This window comes from Micropterus salmoides, unplaced genomic scaffold, assembly GCF_014851395.1.
Source record: "Micropterus salmoides isolate LMB-PRFRI ecotype aquatic unplaced genomic scaffold, ASM1485139v1 Ms_hic_scaffold_20, whole genome shotgun sequence".
Lineage (NCBI taxonomy): Eukaryota > Metazoa > Chordata > Actinopteri > Centrarchiformes > Centrarchidae > Micropterus > Micropterus salmoides.
The window spans coordinates 8,167,706-8,193,734 of NW_024041151.1; the positions used below are offsets into that span (position 1 = coordinate 8,167,706).

General features: G+C 39.5%; 1 protein-coding gene across 1 annotated transcript in view; it reads right to left on the bottom strand.

The window, feature by feature from the left end:
* Positions 1-26,029, bottom strand: part of LOC119914541 (netrin receptor UNC5D-like) — a 182,759-nt gene that overhangs the window by 39,763 nt on the left and 116,967 nt on the right. Inside the window, exons 3-4 of the mRNA XM_038733895.1 lie at positions 11,408-11,551; positions 11,111-11,214 (exon numbers count right to left, since the gene is read on the bottom strand). Coding sequence (XP_038589823.1) covers positions 11,111-11,214; positions 11,408-11,551 — 248 coding nt within the window. The remainder of the gene's footprint in view (positions 1-11,110; positions 11,215-11,407; positions 11,552-26,029) is intronic.

A 26,029-nucleotide genomic window follows, 5' to 3' on the forward strand; every position in this document is an offset into this window, starting at 1 on the left:
GGGCATATGAGCTCAGTGAGCAAAAGTAGACAACAGAAGTAGAAAGGTGTAACTTATTAGAGTTGTATTCTATTGTATTCTTCATTCAGAATTGTCTCTCTGTGATCATAGGAGCAGAATATATGTGAATTCTCTTTGGTGGTTTGTTTTTTGGTGCCCTTATCTCAGGGAATTCTTACACTAAAGTAAATTAAAGTAATCGTCTTGTACTTTGGTTGGTTTTCCTGCCTCATGTTTTTGCTTTGATTTATCTCTCACTCTGCGCCTCCTTTACTCTTTTCCAGTGTTCGCTGCAGGAAGTGTATAAACCCAGAGTGTGATTTGCATTCTGTGTCAGTCCTAGAGTCTGCCCTTCGGGGGAAAGCGATAGAGATGCACATGCTGATGAGAAGGCAGGGACAGGACGGACTCAAATGAGCCTGATAAGCTAGTGCCTGGGGAGGACAGGAAACGGATTTGCTTAATTGGCAAATTTGTTCGACTTAGAGATAGCAGCAAGCGGTGTTGAATTACACCTCACCCAACCCAGTCGACCAAGCCTTACAGCGGTCTACTGGTGATGTCAAGGTTATCATGTTGACCATTAAACAGCAGCTAATTTAAACTGAAACTGATCCACAATGTGTCCCTCTCAAAGTTTTCACTATAATGTTTGTCTTGTTTAGTAACAGTTCATTGCCAGCTAGCGAAGAGAGAGCAAATGAAACTAACTCGTGATATATTGGAAGCAGCATCAAATGGTCAGTAGAGGTCCATAAACCATGCAGCCGAGTTGATTTTTGATAGCTTCAAGCTGTTTGAAGAGGTTGAGATGAGAGAGCCAACAGGCATGGCCCGGAGCACTAATGTGTTTATGTGCAGAATGGTATCATCTTTAGCTAGACTCACAAAAATTATATACTAGTATATAAGTCATTTGAATTCCTCCCTGCATCAGGTCTAAACATTCAGTTATTGTGAAAGCTAATGTAATGACCTACATTTACAATCATTTAAATGGGAACTGAAAGCGACATGAAAACAATTACAAAGCATTGCAGTAGGTTTTGTTCCATCTGATTCAATTAAGGTTGAGTTTCATTAACAAGCGCCCTCCTCCTTTCACTTTCCTCGTGCCTGCACCCTCTCCGCCTTCCCTCAGTCATGTATGGCCTTTTCTCACTGCAACAATGACTTTCACGAAATCACATTAAACAAATGAGCCCTCCAAATCTGACAGCAGCATATTCTAGAGGCGGGGTGGCTAAACCCTTGTTTTGTCCTTGGTTTATCTCCACACCATCTCTGGAAATGTTATGTTCATCACTGAATAATTACATTTTAAGTACTTCAAATGACTTTGGATGAGAGACTTGATGATTAATTACACTTGGTAAAGAATACTCGGGCAGTTAATGTGGGGCTAATGACTGTAAAACTGTTTTTTCCTAAAGTTTTTGGAGACCTTTTTTTCTCTCCTCAACTAAACTTTTAACCTTACTATTCCAGCCACAATTTTCACTTCACTCATTTAGAGCTGGCAAGACTTAGAAGCTATTTGCTTGGATCTCGCTTGGCTGTAATATAGATATTTGACAGTTTTCTCCTAAAGACTTTTAACATGAAATCTCCTACATGATGGATAAAATAAGGATTTTCCTGGATGTGGCAAATACCTCAGTTATTTCATAAATTTGAGGCCTGAAAATGGACAATGTTGTTCCAGAACCACTGAACCATCAGTTCCATCCATCCATCCATCGTCAACCGCTTATCCTGCTTACATGGTCTCGGGGGGCTGAAGCCAATCCCAGCTGACATCGGACGAAAGGCGGTGTACACCCTGGACAGGCTGCCAGTCCTTCGCAGGTCCACACATAGACAAACAACCACTCACACTCACACCAATTTAGGGACACCAATCAACCTAGGCCGCATGTCTTTGGACGGTGGGAGGAAGCCGGAGCACCCGGAGAGAACCCACGCAGACACGGGGAGAACATGCAAACTCCACACAGAAAGGCCAGGGCAACCGGGGTTTCAACCCACGACCTTCTTGCTGTGAGGCGACAGTGCTAACCACTGCACCACCGTTCCGCCCCCCATCAGTTGATATTGATTATTTATTATTATTATTATTATTATATTTTAAATGTGGATTTACAAGGATTGAAAGTTTTTAAACAGTCCCTTCCTATACTGATTTATACTGAGTTGGACTAGCCTGTGGTAGCTGTCCCTCCCGGGATCTCCTGAGCAGCCAGGAAGGGGTGGCTGGGTGACTGTCCGAAGGAGGAATAGTCGTAAGCAGTCAAAGCCCACGGGTCATCACCAACCTGTTCATGTCTCTAACAGATTTTCCCCACTCAGCGACACACCTGCTGAGAAACCAACTCTGATCATTGGCAGCTCCATTTTGAGAAACGTGAAGTTAGCGAAGCCAGCGGCCATAGCTAAGTGCATCCCTGGGGCCAGAGCGGGCGACATTGAGTCTTATTTGAAACTGCTGGCTAAGGATAAACGTAAATACAGTAAGACTGTTATTCACGTTGGTGGTAATGACTCCCGGTTACGCCAATTGGAGGTCACTAAGATTAATGTTGAGTCGGTGTGTACATATGCAAAAACAATGTCGGACACCGTAGTTTTCTCTGGACCCCTGCCAAATCTGACCAGTGATGACATGTATAGCCGCATGTCGTCATTCCGCCGCTGGTTGTCAAGGTGGTGTCCAGCAAACGATGTGGGCTTTGTAGATCATTGGCAGACTTTCTGGGGAAGACCTGGTCTGATTCGGAGAGACGGCATCCATCCCACTTGGGAAGGAGCAGCTCTCATTTCTAGAAATCTGGCCAAGTTTATTAGTGGACCAAATCCATGACAACCCAGAGTTGAGACCAGGAGGCAGAGTTGCAGTCTAACACACTTCTCTGCCCTTCTTTTTCAGCAGTTACCCACCCAAAACCCTACGCAGAGTCGCAGTCTAACACACTTCTCTGCTCCTCCATTTCAGGAGTTACTTAGTGAAAATCCTATAGTGACGGTGTCTGCCCCCGACCATCGAAATTATTTAAATCAAAGGTAAACAGAAAAGGAGCTGTGCATAAAAACCTCATAAAAATTAACACCACAAGAGCAATAGTGCAAACTAATAGGAAAATTAAATGTGGACTCTTAAACATCAGATCTCTCTCTTCTAAAGGTGTACTAGTAAATGAACTAATATCAGATTATGATATTGATTTATTTTGTCTTACTGAAACCTGGCTGGGTGATGGAGAATATGTTAGCCTAAATGAATCCACCCCTCCCAGTCATATTAATACTCACATTCCTCGAGGTACAGGCCGAGGAGGTGGAGTTGCAGCTATCTTCGACTCTAGCCTACTAATCAGCTCTAAACCTAAACTAAATTATAACTCATTTGAAAGCTTTGTTCTTAGTCTTTCACACCCAAGTTGAAAATCACTGCAACCAGTTCTTTTTGTTATAGTGTACCGAGCACCTGGTCCGTACTCTGAATTCTTATCTGAATTTGCAGCTTTTTTGTCAACTTTAGTCCTTAAAACGGACAAAGTTATTATTGTAGGGGATTTTAATATTCATGTAGACGTTGAGAATGACAGCTTCAGACATACAGAAGACGTCTGTCACAAAGTAACGGAGGACTCCTATGCTTATTTCAGTCCCTCCCAAATCGATCATCTTGTTGATAGTGCTGCAGGCTCGCTGCGAATGACACTCGACTCTGTAGCCCCTCTAAAAAAGAAAATAATAAAACAAAGACCGTTAGCTCCATGGTATAATACTGAAACTCACAAATTAAAGCAAATATCGCGGAAACTTGAGAGGAATTGGCGTTCCACCAAACTGGAAGATTTTCGTTTAATTTGGCAAGATAGTCTTAAAACTTATAGGAAGGCCCTCCGTAATGCCAGAGCAGCATAGTACTCGTCATTAATAGAGGAAAATAGGAACAACCCCAGGTTTCTTTTCAGCACTGTAGCCAGGCTGAGAGAGAGTCACAGCTCTATTGAGCCAAGTATTCCCATAGCTCTCAGTAGTTACGATTTCATGAGCTTCTTTAATGATAAAATTCTAGCTATTAGAGAAAAAATTCACCAAGACCTGCCTTCAACTGGCACCGACTTATCTCTAAACTCAGGAACCTTAGAAACAGCTGTAGAACCAGATATATGTTTAGACTGTTTTGCTTCCCTCAACCTACTAACCAACTAACATCAATAATTTCTTCATCTAAACCATCAACCTGCCTCTTAGACCCCATCCCGACAAGGCTGCTTAAAGTTTTACCCTTAGTCAGCACTTCTATACTAGATATGATCAATCTATCTTTATCAACAGGCTATGTACCACAGTACTTTAATGTAGCTGTAATTAAACCTCTTCTGGAAAAGCCCAAACTTGATCCAGATGTTTTAGCCAACTATAGACCTATATCTAACCTTCCATTTCTCTCTAAGGTTCTGGAGAAAGCAGTTGCTAAACAGCTGTGTGACTTTCTACAGAGCAATAGTTTATTTGAGGATTTTCAGTCAGGATTTAGAGCTCATCATAGCACAGAGACAGCACTGGTGAAAATTACTAACAACCTTCTTATTGCATCAGACAAAGGACTTGTCTCTGTACTGGTTTTATTAGATCTTAGTGCTGCATTTGATACCATTGACCATCAGATCCTATTACAGAGACTGGAACATTTCATTGGCATTAAAGGAACCGCTCTAAGCTGGTTTAAGTCCTATTTATCAGATCGATTTCAGTTTGTACATGTTAACGATGAGTCCTCCATGCATGCCAAAGTTAGTCATGGAGTTCAAGGATCTGTCCTCGGACCAATCCTCTTCACTTTATATATGCTTCCCTTAGGCAATATTATCAGGAAATATTCCATAAACTCTCATTGTTTCATTGAGATGATACTCAGTTATATCTATCGATCAAGCCAGATGAAACTCATCAGTTAGCTAAACTTCAAATGTGCCTTCAGGATGTTAAAACCTGGATGACCTGTAATTTTCTAATGTTAAACTCAGATAAAACTGAAGTTATTGTTCTGGGGCCTACGCACCTCCGTGACGCATTACCTAAAGATAGTTTCCCTTGATGGGATCGCTCTGGCCTCCAGCACCACTGTGAGGAATCTTGGAGTTATCTTTGATCAGGACATGTCGTTTAAGTCTCACATTAAGCAAATTTCAAGGACCGCCTTTTTTCACCTACGTAATATTGCAAAAATGAGGAACATCCTGTCTAAAAATGATGCAAAAAACTAGTCCATGCACCGGTTACTTCTAGGCTGGATTACTGCTAATTCTTTATTATCAGGCTGCTCGAAAAAGTCCATTAAGACTCTTCAGCTGATCAGAATGCTGCAGCACGTGTTCTGACAGGAACCAGGAAAAGAGATCACATTTCTCCTGTCTTAGCTTCTCTGCATTGGCTTCCAGTAAAATCCAGAATAGAATTTAAAATTATTCTTCTTACCTACAAAGCTCTTAATGGTCAGGCACCATCTTATCTTAAAGAGCTCATAGGACCTTACTACCCCACCAGAGCACTGCGCTCCCAGAATGCAGGGTTACTTGTGGTTCCTAGAGTCTCCAAAAGTAGACTAGGAGCCAGAGCGTTCAGCTATCAAGCTCCTCTCCTGTGGAACCAGGTTCCAGTTTGGGTTCAGGAGGCAGACACCATCTCCACATTTAAGAGTAGGCTTAAGACTTTCCTCTTTGATAAAGCTTATAGTTAGGGCTGGCTCAGGTGAGTCCTGAACCATCCCTTAGTTATGCTGCTATAGGCCTAGACTGCCGGTGGATTTCCCATGATGCACTGAGCTCCTCTCTCCTCTATTATCTCTCCCTCTGTATGCAACCTCATCCCATTATTGCACGTTACTAACACAACTTCTCCCCTTTCTGGTAGTCTTGTGCTTTCTCGTCCCTTTCCTCTCTCCTCCTATCACTTCCTGCAGGTGTTTCTGGCTCTGGAGCTGTGGAGTCTGGATCTGTGGTTGCGGGTCACCTGCTGCCCCCGTGTTCCTGCTCGACACCCTCTGCTGCAACAATTATTGTTACTAGTCCTATTGTTATTATTGTTATTGTAATCATTAAGATTACGATTATTATCATTAACACTACTATACATATCTATACCATTTTTCATTTAGTCATTTAGTCTATAGCAACATCACCTTTACTGTCTGTACCGCTGTGTGTATATTATGTAGGCTGCCTCCCTCAACTCTCTCTCCTTCCATCCCTCTCTCTTTTTCTCTCTGTTCCTCTCCTGCCCTCATCCTCTCTCGCTCTCTCTCGCTCTCACTCTCTCTCTCTCTCTCTCTCCTTCACCCCCAACCAGTTGAGGCAGATGGCTGCCCACCCTGAGTCATGGTTCTGCTCGAGGTTTCTGCCTCTTAAAAGGAAGTTTTTCCTTGCCTCTGTTGCCTAATGCTGCTCTTGGTGGGAATTGTTGGGCTTCTGTAAATAACATCACAGAGTACGGTCTAGACCTGCTCTTTTATGAAAAGCCCTGTGAGATAACTGTTGTTGTGATTTGGCGCTATATAAATAAAATTGAATTGAATTGAAATTGACTTGAGGCTACAAAATACTGTCTAGTAAATAAAAGTGCAATTTCCTGTGACAGTTTCCCTGATGGCTGTGATGGTGTCCTAATTGTTTTCATAAAGCTATATTTATAATGCAGACATCATTATGGCCATGATCTTTATACTTTAGTGATTTTGATTTTGATAGTGGGCCTTAAATGTCGAACTCAAACTGAAATTTAAATTCTCCTTACTTTCTTAAAATCATCTGAAGGTTGGTGTTACAAGAAGACAAACTGTCAACTGTGGTAAGCTGCTGACCGGAGCACGTCATAATAGCATATCCTACGAACATTGATACCAGATGTTTGTTTCCCTCTTTTGTCAGCGGTAGCTATCTGCTGTTAGTGAATTGACATCCGTCCCTTTACAACATTCAACATTTGGAAGGACCCATTTAGCGGTTTCATTACATTACATTAACTCATTTGGCACTTTTATCCAAAGTGACTTACATTTGAGAAACAACATACAAGCATCAACAAAGCATCAAATACAGCACAAGATCTACAACTGACAATACATACTAGTAAGAGCTAATAGCACATTGCATCAATGGGGTAAATGCCTAGGGAAAGAAGTAAGAGTTAACAAAAAAGTGCAATCAATACAAGATAATTCTAAGGGGATAGAAGAAGAAGACCAAAGGAAGTGCATGTTAGAGGTTAGGTTTTTCCACTCAGAAAGTGAAAGCTAGCAAGCTAGGCTAACTAGCTTCCATGCTGAAAACCTAGCTTGCTAACTTTAGCACTGATTCCCACTATGCGCTACTTTATGTTTATATAAATTATATATATTTCAACATGGTCTGCATTAGGGCTGCACGATTTGGAGAAAAAGTCAAATTGCGAAATAAAGAGTAGCCTATAATGTTCAGTTAATAGTATACTGTAAGAATAACAATAATAGCCTATATTAATTACTATATTCATTTTAATTTCATATAATAGTATACTATTTTACCACTAGTTGAATATTAAATCCAGTTACAGCTGTTTCATTTCTGTGGTTTTTTTTATCAATTTATTTAAAACTTGTGCAAGAAAATGGCTCTACATCGATCTCTAAGTTGTTAATGGTAAGGACTAACTTGTCAATAATTATATTGTTCATGATTTGAAAGTTTGCTGTAGAACTTTTTTAATGTCAAGCCCCATCCAGGCTGTGATTGGTCGATTGACGAAAAGGGCCTTATCTTCTCCCAGTTTTCTTCTGTCTGAACGCTTCAGCTGCAGACAGCGGCAGTCTCTCTGTCTCTGTCACAGAGCCACATGAGCACCGGCAGTTCTCTCGGTGCTCCGGTGGCGTCTGACTATGTTTTGAATGATTAGCGGTGGGGCGGGGGGGTTACGGTAGGTTTTTGTCTTAAAAGTTACTTGCACACTGCCCATGAATCATTTTTCTGATAGGCACAGTAGGCCCATATGTTTGTAGCGCCACATGCGAGAGCCTGGTGTGGGCGGAGATAATGAGCAGACTGCATCACACACAGAGAAGACAGCATCACACACACCTTTTCTGTTATATGAAATCGCACACTTTTTGCGGTTATGTAATCGCACATGACGCCATCGCAATTGCGATTAGATTAATTGTGCAGCCCTAGTCTGCATCATTGGCAGCACTCACACACACAGTGTTGTTTTTGGCCCATATTTTTCCTTGATGTTGTGATGGCCAATGACCACTCCATACGTTGTCTCATGATACAAATCACAACACAGACTAATCTACGTATGAGATTGCTCAAATAACAGATATTAAGCAATAGCTAACAGTGCCCCCACCAACTGGTTAACTGCCTGTGTGGCCATTGAAGTGGTTTCAACATTCAACTATTTTCAGAGCTCCCACATAGCCACAGCCTATTGCAACAATCAAATTACCAGCACCAACATCGTTAGTCAGAACACTAAAGTAGTGGGCGCTGTCACTGCAGATAAATCATTACAATGTAAATATCTTCTTTTTGGCAATTACAATTTTAAGCAAATAAGTACACAAGTTACAACAACAAACACTGAGCATATAGTACATAAGGGATTTTTTATTTCAGTTTGGTGATGATGAAAATGATTATGTAATTATTATTTTATAATCAAAGCCAACAAAATAACGACGTCAACATTACAGTGAATATAATCTGTCTTCTAAATTGCTCAATGTCTATAAAAAGTGGAGCCAAGTGAAAAAATTTTGCCATCTTGACTCTTGTAAGCAATAAACTGAAGTGGACTTAAGCCGTTTTACTATGATACATTCTCTGTGGTTGTACTTACAGTGTGTACAGATTATTGCCTCTATCACTGCTGGGACAGATAATATGGCATTCTCTGACTTTCATTAACATCCTACACAGCAGCCCAGCAAAGTCCCGGGTGGCTTAGTTACAGTGAGATGCGGATAAAGTTCTCCTCTCTCTTACTGTTAGTGTTCCCTCTGAGAACATGAAGAGAGCAGCCACATAAGGGGATTTCAAGCTGTAAAGTCGGCTGTACAGTGTTTAGGTCTTAAAACAGCATGCAAAGTTGGAACTCATTTCCTTTGCATCTTGTCAACAGAGCACTTATTGTCAGCTCTAAAAATTAACTGTTTGCATTTCTTCAACATCACAAGTACTCATTTTCATCAGGATGTGTTGCAAATTGCGAAGCATGAAAGATTCAAATAAATTTCATGACCAAAATAAATATGCCTCCGAATACAAATAGAGTTCAACGAATCACACTGAATCATGACCTCAATTCTTTAACCTCAAACTGTAGCTGAGCTACAGCTTCTCTCTGAGCCAAATTTCACAGCCCTGGTTACAAAAAAGGCTTTAACATCTCAGCAATGCCTAAAGTCATGAAAAGAGAAAAGTACAACCACATACCCAACTCTGGATGTGAGATTTTGTTTCCCGGTGCGAGTCATACTAGAACGAGCTAGATTTGTCCCTGCATTATTTACAATTACCATTCTCTTTGTAAGCCAGAGTCACATTAATGAATGCATGAGAAGTTGCCTATTTGATGACCACAATGCATGGGGGAGACTCGAGGTACACCGATGCTCCATTTGTGAGAGCTGAATCATTCAACACACACACACACACACACACACACGCACACACACACACACACATACATAAAATACTCAAACAAAGTTTAACGTGCATTATGTGTGTTGTGGAGGGAGTCCTTGGTCAACTTCAAGGAGTCTCAAAGCATTAATCTACATTTCTTTTGTGATAAATGTTTTATTAATCCAACAATACAGAACCAACAATGCCTGCGATTGGAGAAAGTGTTTGGTATATACATTTCAGGTATATATGGTGACATTCAGTTTGAATTTGAGATGAGCAGTGCTGAATTGTAGCCCTTTTAATAAAGTCCTCCAATTCAGCAGTAATGACTTGCCAGGACTTTACTGCAGACGTCTTCGGGCTTGTTCACATATTGCTTGTTTCAGGGAAGATGGCAGATTTTTTGTGGAGCAGACGCTTAATAAATACTATCTGAAGATGTTTTATTCTTCTTTATGCTTATTTTTCCATGAATAAAATAATTTCATAGAGAAATATTTTGAAGCAAAGTTTACTGTCAGCTCTTCAACCTCATCATAATTTAACGTGCTGGAAAACACATTTGTGAAGAAAGATTCTTCTGATTGTGCTGAATGTAATTAAAAAGATTGACCTAAAGATGAAAAATCAGCAATGTATGTGTTTATATGTATTTCACTGCTGCTTATAAACGTCACTGATGTAAACAAAGCTTTAACTATAACTTATTAGTCAGTGTATGTAAAAACCTGCCAGTCATTTTTGGAGTAATAGCAGGGTTCCAGTACTGTTCTTTGAAATTTGCTGGCAGGGCTGTCATTTTGTTTATGCATGGATCACGGACTGTGTCTTTAAGTAAATGCAAAGCTTCAGATGCTTGGGCACACAGACTTTGATATTGACATATCTGCCTACCGAGTGTTCACATCAAGGCACACCACATTGGAGCACAGCACAACACACACAACTCAACAGGACTGTCCACAAGAGCCTCATTTTATATTCATAGTAAAAATTAAAATGGCAATGACAGGCTCTCTCTTTCACACACACACACACACACACACACACACACACACACCCTCTGAGGAGGGAGAGAGGAAATGATGTGCAATGAATATGTGACATCTAAATAAGTTATAGCCGCACATCCTTTCACCAGAGAACATAACAAAGAAACATAGTGAAGCACGTGGACAGATATTACTCCCAGTATATGAATGATCAATCTAACTTGATCGAAATGAAACTAAACAAAGGCCTCTTTAGCTCATCAAATGCAGCTCTGACTTATACTAAACTGAGGAGGAAAGTGCATATGTGTTTGTGGCTGGAGAGTAACAAAACATTTTATCATGAAAACTGAGTTGTGTTAGTAAACCAGACAGAACACTGCTCCTCTCCAGGCAACACGGGAGAAAATGTTACTTGTTTGAAGTGCAAGAAGCCCTCACCTCAGCCACAGGCACTCCCTCTGGGGGACGACAGTGCAACACAATCATGCCATTCAGAGGCACCTCAGTGCCTTGGGGGTCTTGCTCAAAGTTCTTCCTCAGGTCTAGGGAAGAGAATAAACAGCCAGCATTAAAGAACAACTCCAACAGCATGAAGGAGCACGTGTGACCTTCTACCCTCACACACACATGAACACGAAAAAACGCCTTCTACAAAATCATGGCACTATTTTGAAGAATAACCTTTTCGGGGACAATAAGGTCAGTCTGGTATCAAAGTGATAGGGAGTTGCTTACAGGCGATCCGGACAGTTGCCTTGCGGCTCTTGGAAGTTCCCAGGTGACTCCAGGCGACACACAGACACCAGTAGTCCTCTGGGCCGTGAAAGTCCTCCACCTGCTGACGTGAGACGTTGATCATAACTTCACGGATCTTTAGCCCTGCAGACAAGATGGTTGATTGCTTAGATCAGCTTTCATTATATTACAGGAATGATTAATCAAGGAGATGAAGATTTGTAAGGACAGAATGATGAGTGAAATTTGAATCTGATAAGATTATCAGCAGTAAACAGATCTGCCATTTGCCAGGGGGAGAAGGAAGAGGAGAGAATGGTACTACAACCAGGTTCAACTTCAATGCAAATATCTGTGTCATTACTGGTCTTTTGACAAAAGCTTGTTAAAAGTTCAGTTTTGGCAAACAGATGGCCAGCAATGCAAAATGCTGGTCGTACCAAAAATTATTAGTGAGCCCACATAGCCTCTTTCAATATCTGTAAAACATAATCCATTTATACAGAAGTGACACTAAATGCTCTCCAGTGGAGGCATTAACTGAGAGACGGACCAGCCTGTTATTTTTTAAGGGAGAGAGTGAACAACTCATTTTTTGTTTTTGAAAAAAATTGAACTGGCTATAATTTAGAGGTAGAAAAGAAAAGCAAAACAATGCAATTAAATACCGCATCTGCAAACAAATACTTTCTATGACAAGTAAATCATCTATTTTTCTGCAGCAGAACTTTGACTTAATGTCACCCAGGTCATTTGTTAATCTATATATAGTCTGTGATAACAAGCTACGCGTGCATATTCTGAGGCAACTGATGGGAATTTAAAAGCCTGGCATTTCAATTACGCCAGACTATGCACAAAAAGATGACAGGCTTGGACCATTTATGTATAATAGGGTGGCTTTATTGGGTATCTCGGAAATTGCAGCTTTCAACCAACATACTGTGTGTGATGTCTGTCTAGCACGGCAGAAACCTGAACTTCAGTCAGTCAACTTGAATAGATTTATTAATAACTAGAGAGTTATGAACAAGTAATGTTTGTTGTCAAATCTCCAACTTCCTCACTTCCTGCAGCATACAATTAAGAATGCACTGAGGGGCAATGGGGAGTGACAATAACAAATACCCAACCCCTCAAGAAAACCAGTATTCGAGCCAAGGGTACCAGAAAGTGCACTTAAATACTAATACAAACACTGTTTGACCAGCCCATATGTCAGAAATACAACAGAGTGGTGTTCCCATTTACAGTGCAGCCAAACAAAGCCAAACAAACTCATATTGTTTTCATAAAAAAAGTCATATGGTGGAAAAGCACTGGAAAAGTATTTTTCCATCATATGCTACCTTTCGCCTGCAACTCTTTATCTTACTGTCACTGATACTTCTGGTTCCATTACTTCTTGCAACATGTAAGACTGTACAATGTGTTTCAGCAGAATGCTTTTAAAAGAGACCTATTATACTGCATCTCCAGTCCTATACTGTTGTTCTGTACTCCTGTATAGCAGCTTTGCATGATTAAGTTCAAAAGAATCATTTTCTATCTTATACTGGCTCTTCATGCAGGCCTTCATTTCAGCCTCTGTCTGAAACAAGCTGTAGATGCTTTTACCAGGCTGTACAGACAGAGTGAGCGTAGCTGTGCGGTGCAAAGGAATTTCTTTTAAATACTTTAACCTCATTATTTGAAGCTTTGGCCATGTTTAACATGAACATCCAACATTATAACACTGTAGATAAGTCATAAAATATGGAAAAGTACACTAGGTCTCCTTTAATGTGCTATCAGCTGTAGGAAATGTTGGGTTTGCATTAGCAGTAACTTAAAGCTCCGATACGGCTGAGTTAACAGTAATTAGTGAGGCTGATATCAATGAGATAAAATTACCAACAGATGTGCTGAATGCATCCTTTGCTGTAAATCCCTCATGTGTAGAAGGCAATTTGAATCCCGTGCAGGAATGGTGAACTCAAATAATGAAAACTATATTGAAAATTAATTACAGAATGTAAATATATTGAATGACCATAAATAGTAACAAAAGGATCTTAAATAATACAAATGTTACACATTTCTATTGATATTAATTTAATTAAATATTCTATATTACTATTTACTACTACTACTACTACTATTGAAGTGTATGACATTTATGTACCATTTTCTGAAGGCAGTAAATCAATAAAGGTTGCACTTTACACAGATTTTTAGTACAGCTAACAAGTCATGCCTAACAACACATCTCAGAGCAGCTGTTCAAAGATCACTGTAAAGCTTGGCCTCTTGTGGCTTATTGCTTAATTACGCAGCCCTACACTTGTAGAAGAGTTTTCTCTCATGCCATACACTGTAGACAGCAGCTTACGCATGGGCCGGGATTAAATGAAAACTAATAATGTGGAATGAAAGGTTATCAAAGGGAGCCTAATGAAGTAATGTAAAACAGAAATGTTCTCTGAAGACACTGTAATCCTCTGCAATGACTGACTGATATTGTGTACAATACACACACAGTATTCCATCTACTCCTCCTTTCCACCGCTACAAATTAGAGACTTAATCAACATGTCTGATTAAGCGAGAGAGAGGCAGATTTAACAGCAGGGAAATACTCAAGTGAGGGGGCAAATTTGTTGAGTAATATGCAGCGTCATTGGGTTACTTATGTTCAACTCTATGGACCCAAAGCAATAGATGTAAACAAATAATTCCACGGGTCCTTAACAGTTAGACAGCTTTTATTTTGACTCAGTTTGGACTTTCTTTATTCAGTTTTTGAAAGTACACAAATCATAACTAATTGTTAATTAAAGGTTTAATATGTAACATTTTAGTTTAATAATAATAATAATAATAATCCTTATTTGTAGAACACTTTTAAAAAACAAATTACAAAGTGCTTTAACAAGTGTAAAGATAGTTTAGTACTTGTATAATTGCAAATGTTATAATAAACCCACTGATATAACTTTCTGGAAAACACATGATAAAGTGGTCATGTTATGCTCTTTTCACCTGTGTGTTGACTGCCCCCTTTTAGCTACAGAGTGAAGCATCTCAGTTTTCTAAAAAACATTTTTCTCGTCACTGTGTGCGCTGCAGCTCAGTGTGTTTCTCCACTGGTGTTTTTGAGGGTGTGCCTGACTAGCTGCAAGGCGAGCATTATGACGAGTGTTAAAAAGTGATGCAGATAGTTTATGGAAGTAAAGGCTGGAGCTGTTTTCAGGCGGTTCAGGAGCAGTGTATCCCCAGTGTAACTCCCTTTGGGGTAGACTTTGGGCTTTTTCACTTTGCAAACCTTTTACTTGCGCAAAAAAAGATAAATAACACAATAAAGGAAAGGGAAAAAGCCAAAAAGCATAATATGACCTCTTTAATACATTACCTCCTCTCGTGTGGTACTCATGCTATGGCCTTCCTTCAGAACCCTGTGAGCAGTTTTGCCTTTTGCTGCCTGATCTTTGCCTGAAAGTTTTTGATTCTGAGGCTTCTGCCTTAGAAGCTCATGTCCTGTGGGAGATGGCTGCCTGTCTCTTTCGGTGCCTCACCTATGTTTTCTGCTGCCTGTCCAGCTCTTGCCACATACCTGTCTCACAAAGGACTTCAAGCAAGATCTCACTATTGCACATTCTCTGGAATTGTAAATAAACTAAACAGTTATTTTTATTTCTACTCCTTTTCCGTGTTCTGCTGTTTCAGAAGAGTTAAACATAACAGCACATGTATTTAAGAGCAATGGATACATAAATGGAAAACTGGTTTGGTCCATATATGGCCTGGCATAAAGAGTCATACATACAAAACGTACATTTTTTTTTGTAAGCAACTGTTAAAAATAACTAACCTCACACCTCATACCTGTCTTTGATATAACCTCTAAAGTTTAGTGTTTTTTGAAAAGCAATTTCACTACTTGATTGTGACAATAGCCTAAAGCACTTAGGAGAGCAGGGAATGGGTTTAGGCATGTTGTCTCTTAATTCACAATCAGACCTCCTCATCTTTATTAATGAAAAGGAAAACAGAAGAAACGAATGAATAAACAGTCTACTTTTCCTGATGCAATGTTTATGCTGAAAGCAGACAAACTGACTCAGAGGGTGGAGTGAGCTGCAGCTCTGCAGATTCACTCCAAAAGCCCCTTTTTCTGGCACATACTGAGAACATTTCTGACCACTAAACAAAAATAAAATAAGAAAACAAAAAGTGATGCTTTCCATCTCAGCCCATTCCATATTACAATGCGAATAAAAAATATAATTTCAGTTTGCATAAATGTCTATACACATACTGAAACAAGAATATATGAAAAACTAATAAATGCACACCCAAATAGAAGGGTGGCTATTGTTTGTTTGAATAAGGGTCATGGTGTTTCCGCTGAAGGCAAGACAAACAAAGGAGAGACATCAGAAAGACATTCTGACTCCCAGGTTCCCTCACAACTGCTCAGCCATGTTGATGACATGCGGTCGATTCTCCGCATTCAGGAATACAAACATCCATTCAGCTCCTTCCACGAGCCTGTCCCCAGCTGCCTGTTTTCTCTTTTGCCTTTCTTTCTGCTGTGCTCCCTCTGCCTTCCCTTCAGGCTCATGCCAGTGGCCCTTGACAGAGCGCCACAAAGCCCTGACAACAAACCTCAAGGTGGAGCAGCTTCCACTTATCCCTTCAATCATGTGCTTTAATATGGCTCTAATGTTGCCTCTATAAAGGAGTCAGGAAGAGATATACCAATGCTGATGCTCACTTATCCCACATTGCCCTCGTTCTCTCTTTCTTTCTATGTCTTTCTTTTGGTCTGTCTGGCACAGGGCCTGTGGTGTGATTTCTCCCAGCTTTGGCATTGTTTTGCCTTGGCTGAATCTGTGAAAAGGCCCAGAGGGAGCCAGCCACTGCCAGCTACAAGTGGCTCCTGATTCAAGCAGCTCAGCAGATCTCGACTGGTCTGGCAGCTCAATCAGGTCCAGGATGCCTCTGCCGTACTTAACACCACGTTGGATGAGGATTTACAGAAGTCTGTTTGTCTGAGGGATACTCGTGAGGCAGCTGTGTACATAGTGGGTGACACGGCGTGGGCTGTGGGCTGAGGTGGAAGCATATAGCTTTAGGAGCGCGTCTGTCTGATGTGAACTCAGCTTTTGGGGAAATGTTTGTGTGATGTGACATTGCGGCATGCAGCTCAGCATGTGGGGGCTGTGAGGGCTGGCTAAGGGCCAGACACAGACGAACCCTGCTAGACAAGCGGAACATGCTCCCAGCAACATCTTCAGTCTGGTCCCAGCTGTGTGTGTCATACTTAATCCTGGAACCAAAGGGACGCATTACTCCGTGCATAAAAAATCATGATAATTCAGCCATTAAAATGCTGCGAGTGCTTATTTGTGTCATTCCCCCAGTCGCCTTGTTTATGTTTATCCAAAAACCGCGTGTCTGCTTATTAGGAGCAAGTTTTGCATACACAAGTAGTTTTCACTCTGTGGGCCACTTCATTTGTTTGACTTCAATTTCTTTAACTAATAGTTTGTGACACAGAGCCTCTGAGGCATCTCACTTTCCCTCACCAGTCCCCACCTTTCTTTCTTTGTCCTGAGTTCATGCCTGGGTGATGGTATCTCTCAGCCAGCTAGGATCATAATACACAACAGTGGAGTTAGTCTTTGACAGATGCATCAACAGGAATAGATATCCATACTTCCTCTCTCCACCCTGCATTCATATGCTTTCCCTCAATCACTATCTCTTCATCAATGAATCTGCAGGAGCCGCTATCCTCTCCTTCTCGAGACAACCAACCTGGTATCCATTTCCAGCCTCTCTTTTACTCTCCCATCGCCCTCTACATTTCCAATGTCCTCTTTTTCCCTTATCCCCTCTTTCCCTTATCTCTTGTTCAGGGTATCACCCTTTCAGCTGAAGTCTATAAGCACAGATATCCCCACTGTTCCAACTTCCTCTCTGCTCTTCTTTCACTCTGCCCTTCAATAATCTCCTGAGTTCTATCATTCATTTCCATCTCCTGTAGCATTTCATCAGAGACAAAAATAAAAATTCTCTTCTGTGATAGGTCAGAGAATATAGTGTGCTGCAAAGGAATTGGTGTTTAGTTTACAGCCTCTGCCCTTCTTTTATTTTGTCTTTGGAATTTTAGACCAAGCCTATTCCCCGAAAAATAACAGAAATTGTCCGATTTACTGTCTGTAAAGACTCGACAGCTTCCTAAAATCATTCTAAGGAGTTTATCAGTGCGAGCACTTCTTGAAGGCAGGTTAATATCTGGATAGCGATTATTATATAGAACATCCAGCTGAGCCTTATCAGCCTGTGATTTTTCAAAAGGCTTGGCAATTGCAAAGGGATGAGGAAATAACACTGTTGCACTGAATTTGAAGATACACTGTACTGTGCTGCCATAATCATGTTGTCCGGAAAGCAGATCAATGTACCTTCTTCTTGACAAAATCCAAACTTTGGGCTAAAAGATTATTTTCATACTGGATTTGAAGAAGGCACATGAGAAATATACGATTTCAGATCAGTGACACAGCAATACAATTCAATAACTGATTAAGTATTTAGGATGTTAAAGTTTTAAATTTCGCACTTCTAATTCTTTGTTTCTCTCCCAAGGTGCACTTCACTTTCAGTCTCAGGATACAGTTTTAGGCATTGTCTTGCATTCACAGCCACCGAAATCGTATAGTATCTGAAGATGGACTTGAATATGTTCTCTACAGACAGCGGCCTTTACTGTCAGCCCTGATCAGCATCTTATTTTCAGGTTTGGATTAGGCCAGTTACCATTAGCGCTAAAGCGTGGGCACACAAACATTAATGACTGAATGAAATGAACAAAACTATGATTATTCAACATCATAACATTCAGTCTGAATGGATAAAATACTCTCTCACGTATACACAATACACATTTACAATGTTTCTCCAACAGTTATGCATACCCACAGGGAAGGTTGCAACCACCACAAGGAACGCTCAGAATTACTAAAATGAATAGCAAAATATCTTTATATCCAAACTAAATTCAATTCCAATTCAATCAAATTCTCACTCAAACTCAAAAGATGAGTACTGCAACAATGAGCCTCCCACTGGCCGACTATTATAGTCTCTGTTATTGTTTTCAATGAAAAACACAACAACAGTCACTGTGTAAATAGAAAAAGTTAACAAAAATGTAAGTTTAAAAAAAGAAAGGTAATTACTGTGTGAAAAAAGTAGCCAATTAAAAATCAAGCATCCCTGACTTCAGTTATGATTGAACCTTTGTGATCTGCAGTCTTAAAAATGGATTTATAACACAAAATTTTGTTTCGATATAATACAAGGTCAGAGTCATAATTAAAACTTTATATTTTAGAGATGGCAATTAAAAAAAAAATAAAAATCAGACAGGTGCTGTTGTACTTAGTCTGTAGAGTCTGCTCTCAAGAAGTTTTTCTATTGTGTTGTTCTGGACTTCTCTCTCTTGTAGGTGGTTGACTTGGACTATAGCTGTAGCAGTATTACGTCTTGACTGAGTGGAGGTGTAGAGGATGCCAAGCAAGAGACAGTTATGGGAAAGAATGTGCGACTGTTTTGTCTTACCATACTGTTCTGATGTTGTGTCAATATTAGGGTACGATATTTGGTAATGCATGCTTTTTGCTAGCCCACCAACTGCACACAAAAGGTGCAAGGAGTGGAACTGATAGACAGTGGCTTCATTCAAATGAAGAAGCAAAAAAAAAAAATTACATGTATTTTGGTGAACAATAAATATCCAAAAACCGTGTTCGTTTTTGCTACACATCACTCAGCTGGTAATTTGGTGATTCTGACAACATGCTAAATCCTACAGAGGAAGTGTGGTACAAATCCAGGGATAACGCAAATAATGTAAATAAACAGTTTTAATTAAACACCGGCAAGCAATAGATGTGATTTCAGAATAACACTCTGCAGGAAGTTAAAAATTAATTGGTAACATGTACCAGTATCTGTCATCTACAGGTGTATTACATTGAAAATATGACAGCCTTCCTTTTCAATTACAATAATGAAATCCCTACAACCATCTGAAAGTGGTAGGACATTTGTCATAAATCTGAATCCTAGCGAATGGGGCAGAGCCATTGTGCACAGTGATCCACTGTGTTTACATTGATTAAATCATGTGCAAACAACACCAGGTTCCTGCAGACCACACGGGCTATTGCACACATCAAACTGGTTGATTGGTATTGCCACTTTATGTGACATTCTGTGGATGCACTGGACACAAGCAGCTCACACACTGACACAATTAAAACTTTACTCTGTTCTCATTATCACTCGTTCTTGCTCTCTGTTCCTCTCTCTCTCATCAAAAAACACTGAATTACCAGCAGGCAATATTCCCTTACAGCATGGCCTCCTTATTTTCTGGCAAAAGTGGCATTTCATCTGAATTCTTGAAATGCACTTTTAGCTGTGATAAGATGTGATACAGCAGAATTATAAATGTATTTTTTTTCATGGATCAAATCATATAAATGGCCTAAACAAATTATGACCATTTCTATTATTCATTTCTAGAGTTCATGTACAAATTGTATTGAGGCGTACAACGGAGTGTGTAGGTTAAGTACAGCAATATCACAGGAAACGTGAGTACGTTACCTTACCCTCTCACTTTCAATATCTCCACGATTCGTCTTTAAATGCTGCACAATCACAAGCAGATTTGTTGTGCCTTATTATATTCCAGTCTTCAAACTCTGCATCACTCAACCATAATTTTCCTACTTGGAGAAACTCTCTCCTCTGCTTTTAGTGAGCTATTCTCAAGATGCCACTCTGATTGCCACAGCTGTTCAAAAGGTATGAGACCAGTAATAAGACTGGCTGAGGGGTTTAATGTCTCTGTCTCTTTGACTGTTTTAGCTCTTACCATACTGTTTCAAAGTTTTCATTTAACCATCAAAAGCTTCTTCCTGTTAATCCACAATGTCAAGAGTGTTTGCTTTTTTATAATGGCCACATAATCTATGTATTTAAAGCGAAAGTTTGACATTTTGGAAAAAAAATGTATTTGCTTTTGTGTAGGTCTGGGCAATAAATCAATAATGATAATTATAATATAATTTTCCTCAATAACCATATAACAAATGTTCAGTATATTGTCAATAAAGGTTTGATTGAATTCATTTGCTTCACGAACAAATTAGCACTTAATTTTTCTATTAAGATATGCATTTTGTTGAGAAAAAGCTACTGAAAAAAGATTTTACTTAATTTTACTCAAGCATATTTAATAAAAAGTTTTATCTTAATTGTTTTGAATGTTCTTCCTCATATTTGTTAAGTGATCCACTGTTTGGCAAGTTTTTGTCATGTTCTGACCACAAAGAACAGTTTAAAACCACAACTAACCATCTGATTTCTTTAAAAAGCAAAAATCAGCCTTTTATTTGAAATAAATAATGATTTGACATCGTGATAATTATTGATATCGAATGGTATGACATTTTTTGATTCAATTTTGGGCCATATTGCCCAGCCCTACTTTTGTCCTGAGAGTTAGCAGAGAAGATATACCACTCTTATGTGTGTATGGAAAGTATGAAGCCACAAGCCACCACAACCTTATCTTAGCACAAAGACTGGAAACCACCTAGCCAGACAAGTGAACAAAATCCACCTACTAGCACCTCAAAAGCTCACTCATTAACACGATATAGCTTGTTTCTTTATCTGTGTAAAAATGACAATTTTCTGTTCTATAGACTATTTCTTTGTTAGGATCAGTAACTTTCTGGAGTCATTACTGGTTGCCAGGCAAACCGACCAAGAAATATCCTGTCGTTGTGCTAAGCTCTAGTTAGCTGGCTGCGGCTTCACATTTAATGTACCGAGATGAGAGTGGTATTGATCTTTTCATTTAACTCTTGGCAAGGAAGCGAACAACCCTATTTCCCTTGGTTAACACTTGGTTTCTGTAGCCAAAAGATTCTGGTTCCCCAGTGCTCACAAATCTGTGGTTGGTTCAGATGAGTTTTATTCACTGCACAGAGAAGACAACAATTGCAATTAAGGTATGACAGGTAGTTTATTTGGTTAGAGAGAAGGTTCGGGAAGGAAAGGATGGAGGGTCGAGGGGAGAGGGATGAGGGGGTCGAGGGGGGAAGGATGAAGGGGTCAAAGGGGAGGGATGAGGGATCGAGAAGGTAGGGATAAGCGGGTTTATCTGGGAAGTGGTGGCCGGAACGGCTAGGAACCGGGGTGTTGAGACTCGGGGTGGGGTCATGTCTTTCTAAGAGTCTTGCTTTATGATCCCCCCGTGGTCCTTGTGGTAGAAGAAGAATAGTTTCTTTGGCGGGAATACTGAATGATATCTGTCTCTGGGCAGAAAGCTTAAAAAACTACTAAGCTTCATGGTGAGTGTTCCATTAGGAAATACAAAACCACAAGTCAAGAAAAGACAATTCTTATAACAACTGACACTGCTGTATTTGTTGCTGTCTCAGAGAAGGGGTAAGAGTTAAGTTACACAGTGTCGCACAGTGGCACCCAGCTCTAAATAAATGTGGTCTGGCCAGAACAGCCATCTGTCAAGTGCACAAGGTTGTATTTGTGGTGCAACACAACATTTTTAAACTGCCACATATAATAAGGCTTAAACTCACTATGTGTCAAACATTGTGTGCATTTCCCAGTTGTGCACTTATTTCTTTTAGGTCTAATTAAGGGCATCCCGTAAATCTCTTCTGTTAGACAAATTTCAAGAAATTACATGTTTGGAAACTGAGTATATTTGACATTTTTGGAAAGATCTCCCATTTCCTTCAGCGTTAAATTTCAAGAAGTCACAAGACAAATGCAGCTCACATTTGCTCATTGTCATGAAAAGTTGAGCAGTCAGGATTAGCACGCAGAGAAGATGAGTTGCAGGTATTAAATATTTAGCCATTACATGGTATTAAAAAATATCTTTTCACTCTGCAACACGTGTTACAGATGGAGAAACACAACACAGTTCATGCAGTTGGAATAGACCGTATACTGTGACAGCCTTTCTCATGCTTATGGCAACAGCAGTTGAAGCTATTCACAGAAGCTGTAATGGATATTTTCTTCTCTCTTCTTTTTTTCTCATTTCTTTTCCTTGTTTGCTGTTCTGTCTCCTGGAAGCCACTTCTTAGCTAAGACTGAATCAGAGAAAGACAACTCAATACAAAGCTAAAATATATCTCTCTAGCTGAGTTAGCTGCCCCTGGACAGACATGGTCTCTGTCCTCTGCCTCAGAGCCCCTTGTCAAACAATGTAAGGGCATGTGTTGTTGAGTCTGTCTGCATTTAATTCACAGCTTACTGCTTTAATAGCTACAACCCCCTGCTTGCTGCTGAACCCAGGGGCCATTCTACCACCTGAGTCAGACTATAATAGCTTGTACTGAGATACAGCTGTTCAACTGCCTTCTACAGATGAAGGTGGGTGAGCAGCCAGAAGCGTCTCAGCTGAGGCGAGATGTTCATTTTCTCAACATGTAGCATGTTGGCCCACCTCTGTCTGTGCATACAGCAGCATAAGCAGTAATATGGACACAGTCAGTGACACAAACACTCACTAAATCCCTGGTCAGGTGCAGAGAATACCTCTGTATCCTACACCTGTGAATACTAAACCATGTTTATAGTAGCAAAGCTGCACATCATCATGCAGGGCATCCTTCTAGGGGTTTCAACCAGAGCACACAATATTAATATAGGTAGATGCATTCAAGCTTAGATTTTTTTTTGTAGTTTTAGTTTTTTGTGTGTAAGAGGACACAAAGAGATAACAAAAAAGACTGAAGGCAGTGGAGGGAAGGTGAATAAAAGAAAAGGAGAGAGAGATAGAGACATGCTACTTTCCAATCATGAAGAATATGTTCCAAGAACCTTTTAAAGAAGTTGTCTTATCCCTCTTTAAAAAGGGACTGTAATGTACAATCAATAAGCAAACAAGACTAAGAGTACAGTCATGTTAGCACCTCTGTGAAGCTGTACTTGGGCATAGCAGTGTTTGAGCTGCATGCTAACGTCAAAATGCCAACACATCACATTGACACACTGTAACAAATTGCTGTAGTTTCTACAGTAAAATTGTACAGTAACTTCTTGTTCTGTCATTTTACAAAGTTTAACTGTAAATTGCAATGCATTACAGGCAGAAAATAATTACAGTTGTTGACGGCATTTGTCCACAGTGACATATTGTAAAATTACAGGCAAAGTGCGTTTTAACTATAGATAATAGATATTACAGTTAAGTGCTGTTGAAATCACGTTACGTTGCAAAAGGCAGTTTGAAAGGAGTTCTGGGTGAGTGAGTGATTCTGGGGTGAGGTCCGTCCCTCAGAATTCCCATGATGCATAGCGGTAAAGGGAGTTTTGTTAACAATTGCTAATAACTTTTTTAATTTCTTTTAAATAAAAAATGTTATATTATGATTTAGGTTTTTTTAAACGTGTCTGCTTAGAATATAGTGTTTTTTGTTGGTAGTTGTCATTCTTGGGATGGTTTTGAAACCATGAGTGAAGGGACTGTTTCGGCTGCTCTTTCTTTTTTCATGTAGGTTGTTATCATGGACATAGACTGTATATAAAAAGGTTGTTACTTTCATTACTTTGTGTGATGTGTATACAAGCAGCTGATATAGTTGAAAAACTTGAATTTTGATAAATGTTTTGTTGCAGCTGTGGTTCTAGTTTTATTTAATAGGTAAAGATAATAGAATACAATGTTTATTAGGTGAAACACAAAAATAAAATGTAAAAGAATTGAACAGCAACATACTGTATTGTGATGTTTTAACAGCTGTTTACTGGCAACTCTTGTTGCCAGGTAATTTATGTAATTTGAACTAGTGATGTGCGATACCACTTCATTCCTATTCGAACCAATACCAAGTAATGCTGTGAGAAATACATTATAAGTTGCTCATTTTTAGAATTTCACCGTAACTAACTTGTGAGAAATTAGCATTGGTTTCTAGTCAAAGGCTGATTTACGATAAACGTCTGCTGGCATGTAGGTGAGAGTTTTAACATAGACCAATCAAGAGACAGAGAAACATCTGATGCCACTTACATTTGCATTTCCTTTCTTAGCTCAGGAAAAGTTTTTGAGGGTATGCTAATACACTGCCATTTGTTTTCCTTCATCTACCATTTGTTGGCTGTTGTTTGCTTTGTACTTGATGTGTATTTAAGGTGAGGAAATGCTGAGTTCGGGAGAGTAACTGTGCGTTCTCTCCGTGGCCACGTTACATAAAGAAATGATTCAACACATCTATTTGACTCTGTATTCTTTGGGAAGGAATTATTTTCCTTGACAATACCCAGGCTGGTATTGCCGATACCGATACCAATAATTTTAACATATTTTATTTCTAGTTTAAGTGACCTCCCTCTCCCGTTTCTGTATTTATGAGAGAAATAAGGAGTAGGCTATGGTCTTACCAATTCAAAATAATAGCTGCATAATGACAAGACATCAAACTACTGTCATATTCTTTAATTATAATGAAAATATCCTGCTCAGAACTGCCACTTCATAAAATCATCATATTATTTTGACTTAATCTCAGATGTTTAGCGAAGTTTGCAGTGTTGCCAAAGTATTTCACTGTCTTCGCACAGACATCACACACAGCGTCATTATTACCTTCACAGCTAAAATACAGCCAGACGTTGACTGCTTTCTCTGGCCATAGTCAGTATTCAATCGCGGGAAATGTAAAGGGCTGCAGCGGCTCACTTCAAAGAAGCTCCGTCACAGAGCCGTAGCGCAAGCATGACTTTGACAGGCGGCAGGAAAAGTAGCTCCTATCAACCGAGTAGCGTATAATTAGACCGTGACAGTAAGATCCTTATGATAAAACACACACTCACTCCAAATTACTGAGTTTAGATATCGATCCTTTTATATGAGAATCGATCTTAGAGCAGGAAATGTTGGTATCAGAAATATCGATACTTTAGGATCGATCCGCACATCAGTAATTTGAACAGAATACAAGATAATGTTGGAAATTAGATTACAATTAATTGTTGTTTTATTGTAAAAATAACAATAAATTCCTGTAATTTATTTACAGCAAAAACCTGTAAAATATATTCTGTAATATACTGTAATTTATTTTATAGTATTTATCAGCATTTTTACAGGACATTATTGGCAACTTTTTCCCCAGGTATTTACTGTAAATTCTACAGTCAATTCGATACTGTATATTTAACATGCTGAAGAAAGCAGGTCATGTTTACAATGTTGACCATTTTAGTTTAGCATGTTAGCATGGTAAAATTGGCTTATTAGCACAAAGGACAGCTATTATAAATAAAGTGAAAGATAAAATGAAAAAGATAGATGTAAAGTTAAGGGATCACCAGAGTTTTCTCTGTAAGGACTAATAATGTCTGAACCAAATTTCATGGCAATGTAGTTATCGAGACATTCTCTCAAAACTATAAATATGAAAGTCTATTAAAAGCACAGAAATAAACCCCAAAAAAGATTAAGATGGGGTCACCAAGTCATTAGGGTTCACCAATTCCTCTGAAAGAGATATGTTACTGGATAAGTAAAACCTT